The sequence below is a fragment of the Stegastes partitus genome, unplaced genomic scaffold (genome assembly GCF_000690725.1).
Source record: "Stegastes partitus isolate 25-593 unplaced genomic scaffold, Stegastes_partitus-1.0.2 Scaffold1113, whole genome shotgun sequence".
In the NCBI taxonomy this organism is placed as follows: Eukaryota; Metazoa; Chordata; class Actinopteri; family Pomacentridae; genus Stegastes; species Stegastes partitus.
Genome location: NW_007578844.1, coordinates 54,476 through 73,334, shown reverse-complemented (window position 1 = coordinate 73,334; position 18,859 = coordinate 54,476). Strand labels below are relative to the sequence as shown.

The following is an 18,859-nucleotide window of genomic DNA, read 5'->3' as shown; positions in this document are numbered from 1 at the left end:
AGCAATATCGTTAAAGAGGCTATGAGACCGTTAACATCAGACCGTACACATCGTTTGGGTGATATTACAAAGATGTGTGCATGTCATTTAACATTTCCCCCATGTGGTAATATGTCTACAAGCACGGTAAGAGCTCTAAAGAGCCTCTTGCAGGATAATGAGCGTTCTTCCCCAGCACTGGGGAGAGCACTTCACTGCAGAAACTAAGCAAACTCGCAGACTCTTTAGTGTGACTCTGTGCCTCTTTGTATGAATATTTAACAACACCAAAGAGACACAAGGAGGAGGAGGAGATATATAAAGAGTGTCTGAAGTGAATAATGAATGAGGTGCATCATTGGGTGGAACCCTGTTTATTGACACAAGACCCAGCGGATTAATCAGAGCATTGTTACGATAATTGCAGAATGTCCCAGCTCCTCCACATGAAATAGGCCAACCAGGTAAATCCCACTGAAAGCTATCAGTGTATTATCCTGGCAGCGGTCCAAGCTAATCCACATGTATCCCTGTCAAATCCATCTCAGTCATTAAGCCGAGTTGTTTACAATGTTATTGATGGTGACGAAAGGAGCCGTGCTGCTGAGAGGGACGTTCCAAACACATTTTACTTTTATATAATCTTGATTGTTGTCTTAGTTTGCACGACATGTTTTATTGGCCTTTCTGCATAAACCACAACCTTCCATTTTTATGCTCACACTGCACAAACCACCTGATTAGCCAAACTACTAATAGTTTCCTCAAACTGCACTTCAGGTGACAATCGGTCAGAAATGCAGATTGATTCTAAAATTAGTGAGAGGTGACGATTGTACATCAGTCAGTGCTGTAGATGTTCAACCATTAAGATTGGCTCCAAGAACACTGGAGCGGTGACTCTGCAAAACTGGCTCACCTCGACAGCATTAAGCTTCAAGGAGATTTTGAGCGTGCTTTGAAAAGTTGACTGACAATCGTGTAGGTTCTCTGTCCCTGTATCATCAGCTGACATGCAGGATTATCTTCATCATTGGACTCCTTCGCCTCTACAGGTCAAGATTTTCATCCCTCATTTGATCACCCCTCCCTGTCGCCCCCGCCCCGCTGCCGAAACCTCGGCATTATCTTCGACACTAAACTCACCTTCACATTAATTCTGTCACATAAACAGCCTGTCATCACCTGAAAAACATCGCCCGCCTCCACCCCTCTCTCTCCCTCCCCGCAGCATTCACACCTTCATTACATCACACATTGACTACTGTAATAGCATCCTTCTTGGTACCACCACCGACCTCCTTAATAGACTACAGTACATCCAAATCTCTGCCGCCCGCCTCCTCACCCACACCTGTTCCCTAGACCACATCACCCCCTGTCCTTCAAAACCTTCACTGGTTCCCCATCCCATACCGCATTAAATTCAAAATCCTCCTCCTCACCCATGAAGCGCTCCATAACCAGGCCTCCTCTCACCTCAAAGACATGCTCCAACCCTTCATGTACCCTCCGCTCCGCTAATGCCAACCTCCTGATTGTTCCCAGGACCAAGCACCAAACCTGGGGGGACAGGGCCTTCTCTGTCTGGAACTCTCTCCCACAACACATCCGGGACACCACAGACCCGGTAATTTTCAAATCCAAACTAAAAACTCACCTGTTTCGCTCTGCTTCTCTCACTTAAACCTTCATCTTGACATCTTGTGTTGTTTTTATCTGCTTGCTTGTATTTCTGCATCGTCTGCTTCTGTATTAGTTGCTTTTATTGTTCTTTTATCCTGTAAAGCGTCTTTGAGTTTTTGAAAAGTGCTATATAAATAAAATGTATATTATTTTTATTATAAGAATAACTATCAGTTAGTGTAATTTTTAAATGTTAAGTGTCTAAAAGAGGTTTTAAAGAGTTTTATTAATTACCATGATGTCACCATTATTGGCTGTTTTTACTCTAAATATGACAATAATAGGGGAAAACAAACAAACAAAAAACCTTTAAGTTAATAGATCAGGAGAGCAGTTGGCTCATTTTCTCATAGACTTTTACACAATCTGACTTATTTTTGCGACCAGAGGAGTCGCCCCCTGCTGGCTGTCAGAAAGAATGCAGGTTCAAGGCACTGAGGCTATGGCTATTATATAGTCTATGAATGATAAATAAATAATCTGTATAATATTATTCTCTTCTGGAATTACACCACAAATTTTATAGTACTTGTTTTATGATGGTATCAGTTTTTTGTTTCCATATAGATTCAATATTTTATGTCAGTACGGTGCAGCATCAACAGGTATCCCAGGTTCTTTTGTTACCAGCCTAATGCACAGAGAAAGGGATGCCTGCACCGGTGACACTGCAGGTTGGTCCAAACGGCGGAAATGCAGAAATGTATGTTCTTAATTGACTTTCCCTGAGCAGATAGTACTATTTATGTACACTGTGGAATGGAACATTTTAACCAGTATGCATTCAAACCGTCTCGAAGCCATTCTTCAAACGACTCGTGGACCGACTCGCGCCGACACACAACGCAGAACAGTGAACTCTGTGGTTGTTTACATTCCTCATATTACCTTTGCAAAGAAATTCCATTCTAAGGAACCCCACAAGGAAATAACAAGATCAGACATTGATGAACAGCTCTGGTGCTCGGGGCCCGGTGTAAATAGTTAGCTGTATTCATGTGGTGTTCCTGAAGGTCATGAACGCAGGATTATGATTGACTGCTTTAACAGCGGCGGGGGAGGGGGGTGCTCAGAAAGTTAACTTTAGAGGAAAAGGTAGAAACAGCACCGTGCAGAAATGCTCATAAAAACAAATAAGCCCTTTACTTTTTTAGTGCTTCTACTAAAATTTTTAAGAGGAGCACAATTTTATTTTTTATTTTTTTTGCATCGAATATATACAGTCGTCCTCAAATGTGTTCATCTCCTTCCATTAAAGAAAAGGCAAAATTCAGAATAATCACTTAAATAACTAGAAACTGAAAAAAGTAATAATAAATAAAAATTTGATAAATTATAATTTAGTGAAATAAGAGGTTGTTTTTGAATTGTGGTTGAAAAGAATCATTAAAAAAAATAAATAAAAACTGCCCTGGACAAATGAGAGCTCTTTGCTGATGAGCAGGTGAGCAGTGGTCCAGAATACCTGTCAACAGGTGCAGAAGTCTGACTGAGAGTTACAGAAAAAAGTTCAACAAAATATGAGTTTACAGGTCACATTATGGTTGTTTGCTTGTTTGTTGTGTGTTTGTTTAATATTTCTGTTGAACCACAATTCAAAAGCAACGTCATGATGTTCATTACATTTTTATTTATTATTGCTTTTGTCAATTTCAACTGAACTTCAGTGACAGCAGTTTTTTTTTTCTTCTTTAATGGGAGGGTATGAATATATTTGAGGACGACTGGACTTAAAGCACAAAAAGTGAAAATATTACTCGGGCAGAAAGGCCAGTTTAAGAATAATATTCACACAAAGATATTAGTGGATTATAATTGTGTATAAATTATTTTTATGTATCAGCTGGTAAAGGTGGTGTCAGTTCCATCCATCCATCACTTATTCACCGCTTAATCCTCACTAGGGTCATGGGGGGCTGGAGTCTATCCCAGCTGACTCAGGGTGAAGGCAGGTTCACCTGGACAGGTAACCAGTCTATCACAGGGCTACACTTAGAGACAGACAACCAAGCACACTCACATTCACACCTACGGACAATTTAGAATCACCAATTAACCTCAACATGTTTCTGGACCTTGTGGGAGGAAGCTGGAGAACCTGGAGAGAACCCACGCTGCACGGGGAGAACATGGAGACTCCACACAGAAAGATCCCGGGTGTCCTCACCAGGGACGCGAACCGGCGACCTTCTTGCTGCGAGGCAACAGTGCTAACCACTGCTCCACCTTGCAGCCCAGTGTTAGTTCTAACTTATTGATTTTCTGAATCTGCCTCTGAAATGTAAAGAATGTAAAAACCACTCAAGTAAACTGAAAGTTGTAACTGACTGGATGTATTTTCCACCTCAGCTGTTGAAGTGATAAATTAAAGACTGATCCCACAACAATGACTCTGAGAGGCTGATCCAGATCTTGGCTCTGGCCAGACAGCATGACTTAAACATGACTAACTAACCCAACGTTAAGGACACATCCTTTAGGCGGTGCTATACTAACATTTTGCAGCAAGACTCAAACTCAATCTGAGATAACGAGAGACACTGGACGAGGGCCCTGCAGAGATATTAGAGGGAGCAAAGCGAGACGCAGAACAATATTATCATGTATATTACTTAGGTCTACACTCACAGAACTAATAAACACAACATGCAACAAAGGACCTCATCACTTATTTGAATAATTCAGTCGGTGACTCAAGCGTCGGGAGACAAACACACACCGTCACTTGGCTATTTCCTGATTAGAGCCAGAGTGACATATTAGCAGCGTTACAGACAAAAGTGTGAACAGGAGAAATGGTGAGAGGACGGATTGGCAGGAGTTGTCGTATTTGTCAGATTGCGGTGCGGGCTGACCCGATGTGAGGTCGTGTTGTTTTGATTACACAAACGCTGAGGCAGAAGTTGCCAGATTCTGCTAATCTGTCAATATGGCCATCCCCCTCCTCCCTCCACTGCTGCCCTCTGCACTTTGCAAAAGGACACTCCATTACATCACATTGTGGTGGTTTCTGTGAGGTGGACACGTGTCACGGCTTTCTTTCGGCTCCTAAAAACAGCAGGACCAACATTAGGAGCTGTTGTAAATCATACAGTCTTAGCCTGTTGTTTGTTTCTGCAGGTTTTCTGTAAAAGTGGCGGCATTTTTCCTGTTAATAAACTGCCCATTTGCTCAAAAGACACCAAACATTATTACTTTGAATTTTTTTTAAAAGAAAAAGTTACATTTGTTTTATTTATTACTGATGTTTGAGTGAGTCAACTCAAATATCTAACCCACAAACCGACTTTCTTTTCTTGTTTCACCTCTAACAAAAGCGTCATATTGATTTTGTTGATATTCGCTGACATGACTGAGTTTTATTTTAGACCCAAGTTTAACTCTGAAAACAAGATCAGAATGAATACAGCTTTCAGATTAGGACTAGAGGTTATTTATGATCACCCGCATGGATACAAACACAGCACAGATATAAATGTACACGTTACATGTACAGATACGAGTGAAGTGTTAGCAAACGTTCTTGAAACTACGCTGGAGGTTGTTTTAGACATTCTGCTTATTTTCAGCAGCTCTGTTGGTGTATCAAGATTAGATTTCACTGGGATTGATTTTTACCGATGCATCTCTCTCTGAAACCACAGAACCAAACTAGCAGCGCGTACTTGTTAGTTTCAATAAGGAGCTCTGCAAGGACGCTTAAGTAAAAGTGACAGCTTTGCAAACTTTCTCAAAAACTATTTTCCCAAAATATATAAATTCCTTTAAGAGGAAAATAACATTTAAACTGCAGCGTCTTTTCAACACAGCTTTCTCAGGGAACACCTGTCTCATTCAGTCATCATCATTCACGCTGACAAGTCCCCAACACTCCATCATTTACCTTTTTGTTTTTCCTTATAAACATAAACCCTTGTTGGGTATTTTTGGAAGCTTCTATGTTATTCTCCTCCTCGGTGTATTTCAAAGCGCTGTACAGAAGCCGCTGCAGCTACGCAGCTATTCCTGTGTGAAAAATATACTTTTTTGTTTTTTTTAAACCCAGACATTCAAATTCAGTTTTATTGATACATGAGACAAACGTGTGATGTGACTCTTGGCAGAGCTGTGCGCGCTCACAATTCTCTGTGTAATTACACAACTATTTCCAGGAACAAATCATACCCCTTCTACCTTTCCCAATTTGCTCTCAACTTACTACAAATCCCCTCTTCTTCAACTTTTTTTCCTTCTGGGGTCATGGAAATTGTGTTTGCTTATTATAAATATTGAGTGTCTTACCTGAAATGTAATAATATCTGTAAGTGTAAACCTTCAGCCACTAGCAAGCATTCGGAAGATTAAAGAAAGAAAAATTCATTGTGTTTTAACCACATTTCAGTTTATTGTACAATCAGGTCAGTTCACACATAATGGTCCATTGCACTGGACCATTAAAACTGGCATCAACATGAAACAATCACATTGCTATTACCACCCAGCGGGGCGATATTTTTAGGGATTATTACAAACACCTTTACAAGGAGAAAAGGTGGATTGGGTTTAGTGTTGCTCGGCTCAGGAGACTCTGAGCCTATAGTTGTAAGAAGATGACACAGGTCTTTAAAAAGAAGTTTTTCAAGTCGCATCAAAATATGTACACATAAAAAATATTACAAATTTTATTGAAAGACTAGTGCGGTTGGAGCAAGAAAGACACATGTGAAAAGGTACTGATGACGTGGACGGCTTAGTGTTGCACAGGTTTTGCTCAGAGCGTCGAGGGAGGTGATGATGTGATGTCATTTCAAAAAAACTGTGTGTGTCCAGCACACACAAACATATAAACTCACTCACACACACACGCACTCCCTGAAGAGGAATGAGGATAAAGGACTTTGGAGACCCTGGCTGGCTGTAATTGTTGTAAAAGTTGAACTTCCTTGCACATGCACGCTCACAAATGTTCAGGACGTTGCTTATGGACGGAGCTTCGGAGACAGATGGAGAGTTACAAACAAAGAGAAGGAGGACGGTGACGGACAAGGCAAGATGCAATTTTTAATGCCTACCAGCCAAAGCGACTGTCACGCTCATAATTCCCTTTCAACTGTTTTCCCTGCCAACTACATTTATAAACTGGACAAGAACTCCATGATCTGCCACAGTGGCTGGTAGTGTGGACAAACTAACCTGCCCCAAGAATAAAGGTAACCAGCATCTGGCTGGTAGCTGGTGTTCGTTGCCAGCCCAGTGACGAAGGCGAAGAGGGACAGCGAGGAGATGCTACGAGCACTTCCACACACACACAGCCAAGCTCCCCCCAAAGAACATGTAGAGCAGGTTCTTCACTTCATGTGTGACCTCGAAGCCGAAGCCTTCGCCGATCACCACGTGCCACGAGCTGCCGAACTTCTTGTCCATGGACTCCTTGATCATTTTTGCTGCACTCTGGGAAACACAAGAAAATCAAAACCGGATCAAGCAACAATAATGAAACCATAGCATAAAGACTGAGGAAAATTAAAGCAAAGTCCTGACACAATTACTGTTTTACAATGCTCGGATTTCATTCCGTTAAGGCCAATTCATTGCTTCCATATTCTGTGTGCTGAGTAATGCAGACTTAGAATATGGAAAGCAGATGCACACAGGGTTCCTTTGAATACTTGTGACAGACTGGCTGTGACTTGGCACTTTTTACAGGATGCAGCAGCTAGTTACAGACTGGATGGTAAAGCCGTGTCAGTGATCATTCCATGAGGTGTGCCGAGCACCGTGGGTACATACAGCACAGGACTTCTGCCACAAATCAAAGCATCTCCAAAGTCCAGCAGCAGCTACTCGGGTTACACCAATTCAATAATAGCTATAAAAGGTGTGGATGACGGAAAATCTCTGGCTTCTCGTTTGTTGTGAGCACCATTAGTTTTCCAGTCAGTGTGGCTATGGAGCAGACAGACAGCCCAGTAACAAATCTGGGGCTGGATGTTGATGTCACGCGGACACACGGACTCAGAAAGCCTGAATTGGTTTTTAGAGTCCCAGAAGGCAAATCTTATGTTCTGATCAATGTAACAAATAAATATCAAAGACTGACAGCACAGTAAACATACCTCATTGTTGGTGGCAAACTTCTCGCAGGCTGTAACACACAGCTCCATCGTCTCCACCCTCATTTCCTCTGGCATGTCTGTGTGCTAAGGACAAACAAGATGTAAGGCTTTGCATTTTCCCATTTCTTCAGTCAGCTACAGACAAAAAAAACAATTAAACATACAGATTTGTTGCAGCTTAGACAGTCCTCAGACAGCCAGCTTCTCACTTTGCCTTTCACTGTTGTTGTTTGGAAAAACGATAGACTATTCTCAGCGCGGTCAGAGAGCACGCAGGCTCGTTGTTTTCTAACGTAGGCCTGACTGTCTGCCACGGTGATGCCAGTAGTTAGTCAGTAATTTGTCCAAATGTCAGTCAAATGTCAGTTAGTCAGAATGTCTGAGCAAATGTGAGACAGCAGAAACGATAACTACAACAGTGACAAATGTGTGAGCAGTAAGGTTCAATTTACAGACACAAAAAACAGCGCAACACTGCGTAATAACAATCTGCTGTGGTTTGCTGATCAAATACCTAATGTTGGCTCCACTTGGGAGATTTTTCGTTACCACTCTGTGTCTACGTACGCCTATCGGGGGGTACACATATTTAATCTTTGAAAATTCAGTTTGTGTCCTGTTTCTCCACAGCAAGAGGCACAAGAGACAGCTGCAGGTAAACCAACTTTTAAGAATCTGGACTCTTACAAAGTGTGACTATGAGTTTCCCTCACCTCTGTCCAAGAACTTTTCCAGAGCCGCTGCAGGAGCAGGACACTGAACACTGTCAGGAGCTCCTCACACCCTCTCCATGAACTGTTTGAACTGCTACCATCAGGCAAACGTTACCGGAACGTTAAAGGAAGAACCTCCAGACTGATCAACAAGCTGTCAGAACGCTGAACTGCTGATCCAGATATGCAAACAGTTCTTTATTAAAATTGCTTTAAGTTGTTGGATCCTGGAGAAATGCTCTTTCATCTTGCCTGTACTGCTGTGTATGTACAGCAACATGACAATAAACTGGATTTGATTCATACCCAGGTCACTTTCTGCTCGTTTATGATCAAAAGTCACAGCTAATGATGAACAATTATTAAATGTGAATACAAGTCTATAGGTATTGTTCAGTAGTTTGTGTCATCAGGAAGTTTTCTTACATTAATAAAGAGTCTAACAGTGACTGAAAGTTGATGCAACACTTCTGGAGGTCATTTTGTGTACTTAGAGGAAACTTTCCCACATTTTAGCTCACATATCCAAAACCTGATCACACATTACAACTACACCTACTACACCTCAGCAGCCTAAAATTTGCAGATCGTTATGCTGATGTTGTCATTGCACAATTTAGCTGCTGCCAACAGTCAGGACGTTGTTTCTCTGCATCCTAATACACTGTCTCACTCCTGTCCTACCCTGATGAGGGGGAAGCTGTGCAGTCTCTTGTAGTCGGCCTCTTCTTTCTTTCCCTCGCCAGTCCCCGCCATCCCGACTCCTGCAAAAGAACATATTTTAAATGTTAAGACACTGAATGCAGATGGTTATAAAGTCTACTAGTTGTGTGATTGTCAGGAGCACGGACAATGCAATTCTGCAGAGCAATCCCACATCTGTAGCTAACACCGCTGTAACATGACCCGTGTAGAGACGAGGTTGGCTAGCATCACTTAGCCACTACTAGCTAGCTACAACAAGTATCCCGTCGTAATTCACGCCACATTAAACACTTTCTCGTTTAAACAGTGTCGACAGATACCACACACAGCGGTCATTTTGCTAACGCGCCTGGGCTTCATCAGGTCAGCAACAGTAACCAGTGAAGCAGGTTTCACTAGCTAGCTAATTAGCTTAGCTTGTTTTTACAGCAAACAGCTGATGCTACCGGTTGATGTTTTCTACCCCAAAGTCAACTTATTTGAATCCAGCGTCGTGATGTTACGAGTTACGGTGTGTTGTCGGCAGTTAATAAACGCGGAGTTACGCAAAAGTGTGTTACTTACGACGCGTTTGTCCAACGAAAACTTCTGCTGTTTGACTCCCAGTTCGGTTGTTAAGGAGACATTTTAAACAAGAGATATCCGTGCAGCGAGTCCCCGCCCACCATAGCCGAGCGTCGTTTCCATTGGCCCAGAGCCTGTCAATCAGCTGGAAGGAGGACGTCATTGCAAACCTCCCCTTCTCACCAGTTAACTGTCAAACTAAGTATTTATAGGGCAAGACTGATCTTTCTTTCTTTCTTTCTTTCTTTCTTTCTTTCTTTCTTTCTTTCTTTCTTCTTTCTTATCCTTTTGTCTTTCTTTCTTTCTTTCTTTCTTTTCTTTCTCCCTGACTGTCTGTTTCTAAACTGTGTAATCTAATCTATAATAATGCTCCAATGCAAATATACCTCATGTATTCAAAATGTCACTTAAGTAAAAGTATTTAATAACAACCAACCAATAAAACTACTTTTACACACAACTGATTTCGCAGAGTGTCGAGATAATATAGAATTGGATCATTATATCTGATTCATTACAAAAACAACAACAACAATAGTATAATAATAATAATAATAATAATAAACTGAGGTGAAATTGAAGTTAAAGGTAAAACAAGAAGATGCAAAATGCCAAAATGAATATAAATTAAATAATAATGTGGGTTTTAAGATAATATTGATTCTGTGAGCCTGATCTCCCCCATGCAGCTCATTCTGAAGCCGAGGGGTCCTGATGGCCCAATCAGAGCTACCTTTACATTTAAGGCTCAACCTTGAAACACCTGAGGATCTAAGACTGCAAACTCATGTGGGGCCAACATTTCTGCTGTGTAGGTTAAGTCCAGGCCCGGAAGTGAACGGTAAAATCTTTAAATCAATTCTCAAATCAGCAGGGAGCCAGCATTGGAGGGAAGTGATTTCATCTGTTAAAACCAGCAAAAAATCTGCTTGTAGGTGGATCTTATTTTGTCTGCTTTACTTTCTGTTCTATAGCAAGCATTGATGGGACAATGTGTGTGTACAACCTTGATCCGTGCACGTTATGTTGTGGAGTGAAATGAACAATGCTTGTCTCTCGTAGCAGAGCTGAAAGTAGAATAAAAGCACCTCATGACTGTGTTTATGTCGTCCTTGAGTAAATGTGCTTAATACTGTTTCCCGCCATGCACTCTCTATCTGTGTGCCTCTCTGTTCTAAAATTACACCGCTGTCTGTCAGGCTGTGTGAGTAAAACCTTTTTCTATCCGTCCTAATCAGCCCTCTTACGGACTCTGACCCATATTCAGCTGGAAACATCTGGGTGGAATCCCCAGGTGGAGAGTTTTGACCCAGAATTGTCAGTCTGCTGTACATACCCGGTCGACACAAACCCAAACTCGCTCTCACAAAATAATCCACAAAGCTCTGAGAGGGAGTTAGTCCTAGATTTTCTGAGGGAGATTTGTGCGTTACCCTAAGTTGTGCATTTCGCCTCACACAGGCCGCTGGAACAGCCCAACCTGAAATACCACCACCAGCATCTGGATTAATTTGGTCTCTGAAACAATGACTCCCTCTGGATTAGAATGGATTATCAATCAATCCCCTTGAGAGGCAAGCAATCAGATCATATTCTAATCTTTCTCTCCTTCTTCGGCCTCTCCTCTGACCTCGTCAGCCGCCTCTCACTGGAGTGAGGAGAAAAAAGTGACCACAGGTATCTCACACCTCACCACTCCGCCTCTTCATCCTTCTGTCTGAAGGTTGCGTTATCTCAGAGAGCCATTAACTAATTGCACAGCAGAGCATTATGTTATGAAATGGTTTGGCAGGGTCTTTGATCAGCCTAATTGACCCAGCTGGGTTACAACATCAGTTCAAGGGCCAGAAATGTGCAGTTTGACAGCACAATGCCAACTCCAGGTCCACTTACGGGGTATTAATGAACCGCTCAATCACGCGCTCTTCGTCACCGTAATGAGTTTGCTCAGTTGTCATGGCGATGGGTCGATCGAAACAGGAGCCCGGGAGCTTGCGCGATTCCCATTGCACTTTAGGACTCTTCTTTTGCTTAAAGACAACGTCACTCTCACGCGATGTACTCTCACTATTTTTGTTCTGGAGCTTTTTAATCGTATCGGCGGTCGTCACCAGCTTCTTAATTATGGGCTTCTTCATCAGGGACCTTGAGCTAAGATTATTTTTTCATCAATCTGAGGATAAGAATGAAAAATGTAAGGCTAAAAATTTACTTTATATGCATTGTTTTAGTGTGTACATTTAAAAAAAAGAACGTGTGAGGATAGCTATTAATCTCGGTATGTTTTTGGACCTTGTGGGAGGAAGCCGGAGAACCCGGAGAGAACCCACATTGGAAGAACATGGAGACTCCACGCAGAAAGATCCTGGGCATCCTCACTGGGACGCAAACCGGTGACCTTCTTGCTACGAGGCAACTATACTTACCACCGAGTCACCTTGCAGCCCCATAAATGAGTTAATCAATAAAAAATAATCAGCATTTTCCTTGCACCGCCTCGCTGGATGACCTCTTAGGAGGCAGTGTTCCTAATTGCACTGCCCGCTAGATCTGGATCTGAGAATGTCTTTGGAGATGATCAGATGTTTATTCAGGGGTGATCTTAGAGAGTCAGGAAGGGTAAAATTCTGAAAGAGAAGATTGAAGAAGGAGGATCATCAGTTCCTCCATCAGTTACTTGTCTGTGTAGATGTAAGCATGAAGCCCACGTATGTCCACACATGTGCTGCTCACTGTATCCTCCCTCCCTTTGGTCTTTCTGGAAACCGGTATTCATGCATCTAACAAACCTGATAATCACCTTTGGATCTGAAATGTTCTTACTTTGTTCTGTTTTGCCTTGTGAAGAAAAAAAATAATAACTGAAAAAGTTTATCCAAAGCATTAAAAAAAAATCTGCATTTGTCGTAACAGTTGATTAACTGTTCGGGTCATTTTGAGGCAAAAGCATCATTATCACTGTAAAGTAAATGTCCTTGGGTTTTTAGACCAGCAGCTGAACAAAACAAGACCATTTAAAACATCGCTTTGAGAGGACGTTTTCCACTTTTTTTCTGACCTTTTACAGACCAAACAGTTAATCTGTTAACAAAAAATAATAATAATAATAATAATAATATGCAGATTGAAAATATCAAGTGTTCCACCGGATCAAAACATGAGTGTGGGTAGAATAGAAATAAGGAAATACAAAATCAGGTGCTTTTCAAGGACGGGGCCAGCGGTCAAGTAGAGATAAATAAATAATGTCTGTCCCATTTCATATTAATGGAAGGCTTTGGTATTTGGTGGACAATTCAAGAAATATCCGAGGCACTCTAGCTCAAACACATTGGTTTTTCCATCTTCCAAGAAAGGATTTTTTATATTTAACACTAAATCCAAGACTAAAGACATTCATAAGAACATAAGAGGAGTCATTATTTTTTATGTCCAGTATTCAGATTTTTATATTTGTCTTCTATGGCGACATATTTTATATAATAACCCCTCTGTTTTACTTATATCTGCACACCTCCATTATTATGTTATATTCCTTATAATATAGAAATACAAAATGATATGGAGTTGTTGTACATTTAATTTAAAAGGATAGAAATAAACCTTTCCTTGATCAGTTTTGGTTTCTAAGACGAGGATGATCAAACGTATGAATGTATAGTTGGTGTTCAGTATTAGCCCTGTTGTTTGTTTTTCAAGTGTGATCGTAATGATAAAAATGGTTCTGAATGCATTGTAAATGTTAAATGCACTTGTCTTGGATCAAGTGCGAGACAGCATCTTAAAATATACTGAGAGAGACAGAGAGGAAGCATTGCATACCCAGGTGAGAAACTCACAAAGAGAAGCGCCAGAGGGCTGGTGGGTACGCAGAAATAAGAATGTCAAAGCAAAGCAGAAGGATGGAGAGAAGGAGACGGAGGTGTTTTTGACAGAAGGTGAAAAGATGCCAAGAGACGCGAGGCAGATAAAAGTGAGGAGGAGGTGGTGGTGATACAAAGACCTTGAGGAGAGGATTCATCAAGAGGGGAAAACGTTGTGTAAATATTTAATGCTAAATACAGAGATGGGTCCAACTTAAACGAAAAAAAAAAGGTTGAAAATAGGAAACCGAAAACAGTTTGGATGATGGAAGAGAGGGTTTTTCAGAGTGACGCAGCCAGAGGTGATCAACAATGAAATTAAAGGAATGCGGATACGAGCGCATTTGTAAGAATCAGCCGATTGCAGAACTCGCAGCAATGAAGCAGAAGAGTTGCAGTGACAATAAAAATCCATCTGGAATTCATTTCTGTAGTCATAAGGAAGGCTGACGAGCTCATCCCCCAAGTCTATGCTGCAGGGGACGAGGGGAAAAAAAGCAAGAAAAATTATAAGGAAGATTTGCTGTAAAAAATGATATTTGAGTTGGTGCAGGTAGACGGTGGGTCAAATAAGGATTTTCATATTAACACGCCTCCCTCAGAGAGAGGTAATGACGGTAAATCTATAATTCAACAGCAGAGGAAGCAGATTGTTAGGGAGGGGAGAGGAAGACCCCATGCGATTCTAATCACAAGCTGTGACAGAGGCGATGTCAACAATAAGACGGAGCCAGGAATCAGAAAATAACTGAAGAAGAATATTCTCTGACTGATTCATTATCCAGCCGACTCGCTGACTGACTCACTCGCCCATGAATTAGGTTGTTGTACTTCACATTCACATCTGGGTTTCAGACCTTTGATGAGGAGTCCTCAGGAGCTGTAGGAGCGCTAACAAGGCTCGAGGTGCACAAAGCGAAGCTAATTTTTTTTTGCCTTGCATCATTCTTACGTGTTTATTTGCCCCAAACATGCATTGTCCTCTAACGGCACTGTTAGATGCTGCGAACCACATAACCAAAGATTCCAGAGTTATTTTATTTTCACAGAACTCGTAGAGACGGCAGAGAGCCAAACATTTGTAGAGTATATGAGTCACAGCCTGTGTTAGAAGGTGAGCATCAATAGGTTAGCGAGATAACAAGATGTGCTTCAAATGCAGACTTCATCAGAGGTGACACCCTGATTAGATGTCAGCAGAAATGTGTTTTCAGCACGAATGGGAATTCCAGGGTTTCTGTTGTATATTATTGATGTGGTTTGTGGAGAATAATTTGCTCTTAAATCAGCTCTACAGCATTTCACACGTGTGGAAAAAAAAACTGTGAAGGTATTGAAATCATCTGCCAGTTTGGTGTTTTTAGAATTACTGGTGGCTCAGCGGGAAAAATCCTTCTACAAGTTAGAGACATGTTTGCTATATAAACATCTTCTATCAACTGTGATCATCTTCTATAAACATCTATCTTTGTTTTGTTGTTTTTACCTTGTTAACATGTTCATATAGAGATTTGATATAATAATAATTGATCAGATTTATATAGCGCTTTTCTAGACACTCAGATGCTTGACACTGTCAATTATTCATTCACACACATTAATTCCAGTGGTGGTAGCTACGATTGTAGCCACAGCTGCCCTGGGGCAGACTGACAGAGGCGTGGCTGCTATTCTGCCCCTCCAACCACCACCTCAAACAATCCTTTCATACACATTCACACCAGGCAGGGTGGGTGAAGTGTCATGCCCAAGGTTGCCCAGGTTACAGGGAGGAATCGAACCGCCGACCTTCCGATCATCGACCGACTCGCTCTACCACCGGAGCCACAGCCGCCTCTTATATAACAGAAGACATATCATGAGTGAGAAAAGCAATCAGAACTATGATTGAGTACGTACACATTGAAACAGCAGCTCAAAAACACACATTTCAACTTCTGTGGTTTCATACAGGGGCTGCAATTTGGCTTGGTGGTTAGCAACGTTGCCTCACAGCAAGAAGGTCGCCGGGTCGCGTCCCAGTGAGGACACCCAGGATCTTTCTGAGTGGAGTCTCCATGTTCTCCCCGTGCAGCGTGGGTTCTCTCTGGGTTCTCTGGCTTCCTCCCACAGTCCAGAAACATGTTGAGGTTAATTGGTGATTCTAAATTGTCTGTAGGTGTGAATGTGAGTCTCTAAGTGTGGACTGGTTACCTGTCCAGGTGAACCTGCCTTCACCCTGAGTCAGCTGGGATAGACTCCAGCCCCCCTGTGACCCTAGTGAGGATTAAGCGGTGGATAGATGATGGATGGATGGTTTCATACATTATAAACGAAAGGAACCAATCCTGTCAACTTGCAGGTCGGAGCTTTCTATATCAATATTCTTCTTTAGATTCACCTTCCTGTTGGAACATATATGGCTGAATTACTCCAATATTACAGCTCAGCATTGTGTAGTGCAGAATAGTTTTACAGTGTTTGAGCAGAGTCGTAGAGGAGCTGGTGTGCTCGAGCTGCAGCGAGAGGGGAGGGGTTCAAGAAGAGGGAGGCGGGAACTTCATAGATCATTCTAGAGGAAGATATTTGGAGAGTTAGATCGAAGGCATTTTAAGGAAAGAAGAAATTATTTCAATGGAAAAGAATGTTCTATGCAACTTTAACACGCACACATGAGTTTCTCCTGGTTGATGACCACAGCGAGGTGTTCATAATTAGTTTTATTCACAAAATGTAGCAAAGTTAGGAAGCTTGAATGTGGCATTCATTAAATCGGAGAACTGCCGAGTTGTTGCAATTTAACCTGCAGGATTATCACTTTGTGCACCAAAACTTCCTGCCACTCTAACCGACGGGTGTTGATCGAATACCTTTGAAGATTTCCTTTGAAGCCACAAATGTCAACGTTGCGTACGGGTAAAAGTCCGGTGGTAGAGCGGGTTGTCCACCTATTACGAGGCTGGCAGTTCAAACGGCGCTGTGTGAGTGCAGACCACTAATCAAAACCACTGGGTTCTTCCTCTGGGCACCATGAATGTCATAAAGCTTCCCTGCCACCCGTTCAACAGCTGATAATTCAGTCTAGACCAGCGGAAAGCTTTTTATTTGCAAGACTTTACTTCCTGCCTCCCAAAGAATATTAATATTTTCCTGGAAAACAGCTCATACATCGCTGTTATTTCTTCAGCTTTGGCAGCAAACACAGTCAAAACCTCATGGGAACTGGAGCTGGTGTACGCCACTGAAAACAACAAACAACAAAAGGAAAAGATGAAACTGTGCATGAGTAAATCAACTGAATTAAAATCTGTATGTGTTTGTTCATTGTTTCTTCCACTGTCAGAACACGGGGCAAAGCTGATTTACTGAACAGGCAATATGAGCAACTGTTCATGTGGATGACGCCACAGCGGTAGGTCGCATCACAGGAGGTGATGAGTCCGCTGAGGTGCAACAGCTGACTGTGTGGTGTAGAGACAATAACCTGCTCCTGAACTCATCCAAGACAAAGGAGCTAATCATAGACGTCAGAAGGAACAGAACGGACCTTCAGCCCATTCTCATTGGTGGGGCCTGTGTGGAAAGGCTCAGTGACTTCCTGGGAGTTCACACTGAGGAGAAACTGACCTGGAATAAGAACACCACACGGCTGGTAAAGAAGCCACAAAAAAGATTTCACTTCCTGAGAATCCTCAGGAAGAACAACATCAGCCAGAGATGCTTGTGTCTTTCTACCGCTCCACCATGGAGAGCATCCTCATCTTCTGTCTCTGTACGTGGTTTGCCAGCTGCACAAAAACTCCAGAGGGTCACCAAAACGGCTGAGAAGGTCACTGGGTGCCCTCTGCCCACACTGGAGGACCTTCATGGCTCTTACTGTCTCAGGAGAGCCGACACCATCCTGAAGGACTCCTACCACCCGGGCCACTTCCTGTTTGAGCTGCTGACGGTACAGAGCCATCAGAAACAGGACTAACAGGCTGAAAACAGCTTCTCTCCAACTGCTGTCAGAGCCATAAAGGCCTTCTTGTCACAATAAGTGCAATATATTGTAAATATACAACTGCCTCTGTCCAATATCCACTCTGTGCAATATACACTGTTCTTATTATTTAATTTCATCTTTATATATATACATTGTACATATATATATATATTTCTTTAATATTGTATATAGTTGTTTTACAAAGTTTTTATATTTTTGTTTGTGCACTGAAAGACCTGCACCTGACTTTTTTGTTGTACTCGTTGCAATGACAATAAAACGAATCTGAATCTGAATCTCAAGGACTGTTAGGGGCTGCTGGGAAGGTGTTTATTAAGCAGTAGTGGTGGTGGTGTCAGTTTTACAAGTCGCTTTTGGTGGGATGTCAATCATAATTTGCTTGTTCATGAGACTGAAATGATGCACTGTGAGGAAAAGAGAGGAAGCCAAGTGAGACAAATAATGTTATGAAATATTATCAGTGGGAGGTTACGCATCAGCTGACAGTTCAGCTCAGCAGAATGCCAAGAAAGGCTGCGCGTGTGGGCAGATCAGCAGTCACGAAACAACACGGTCCTCGGCAAATTTATGACTAATCTATTATTCCTGCACCAAAGATCACACTTTCCGTGGCGTCTCTGCAGAAGACTTTCTCCATGTAAACACACACACACACATGCGTCGACACACGTGTCTGAATCAGACGCCAAGGACGCCGGTGATGTAGTCCGACTACAACACTGTGAAACTGGGCGAAACACCTTTGCGTGGGTGTGTTTAAGTGTGCCTGTGTGTTAGTGGGATGGAGGCCTACAGTCTCACTACAGCTGCTGCAGCACACACACACACACACACACACACACACACACACACACACACACACAGACAGAAACGTTGTCATAACCATTTTTATTAGTTTTATCCACCTATTTCACAATATCATAGAAGATCCATGAAGATGCAAATAAGGACAAGCGCAACACTGTCACAGCCATCAACAACCAAAAACGAGAGAGAGAGAAGAAGAAGAAAGAGACAAAGAAGAAGAAGAAAACATAAAAACATTTGACTATTTTTTTTGGGCCTGAGAGCCCAGGCAGGCACTTTACAACAGGGTGTCAGATCGTATGTGGGGCTGATGTCTTGAGGTAATAAGTGAACAGAAGCACTGACTGTATCTTGACCACAGTTCATTTTGCTGCACAGTGTTGACTGGTTACATGTTTAGTGTAGGTGGCCAAAGTGAGAATCAAACCCTCAGCCCTCACAGTGTGTCTGGCTTCCTCTGCC

The 18,859-nt window shown here is 42.1% G+C and overlaps 1 protein-coding gene across 1 annotated transcript; it reads right to left on the bottom strand.

Moving 5' to 3' along the window:
- Window positions 1-6,029: 6,029 nt before the first annotated feature.
- Window positions 6,030-9,818, bottom strand: LOC103368008 (dynein light chain 4, axonemal). The gene is made up of 4 exons (XM_008296236.1): window positions 9,743-9,818; window positions 9,158-9,237; window positions 7,761-7,844; window positions 6,030-7,095 (listed from the first exon to the last, which is right to left on the bottom strand). Exons 2-4 carry the CDS (start codon window positions 9,227-9,229, stop codon window positions 6,931-6,933), a joined length of 321 nt encoding a protein of 106 aa, XP_008294458.1. The 5' UTR covers window positions 9,230-9,237; window positions 9,743-9,818; the 3' UTR covers window positions 6,030-6,930.
- Window positions 9,819-18,859: the final 9,041 nt, after the last annotated feature.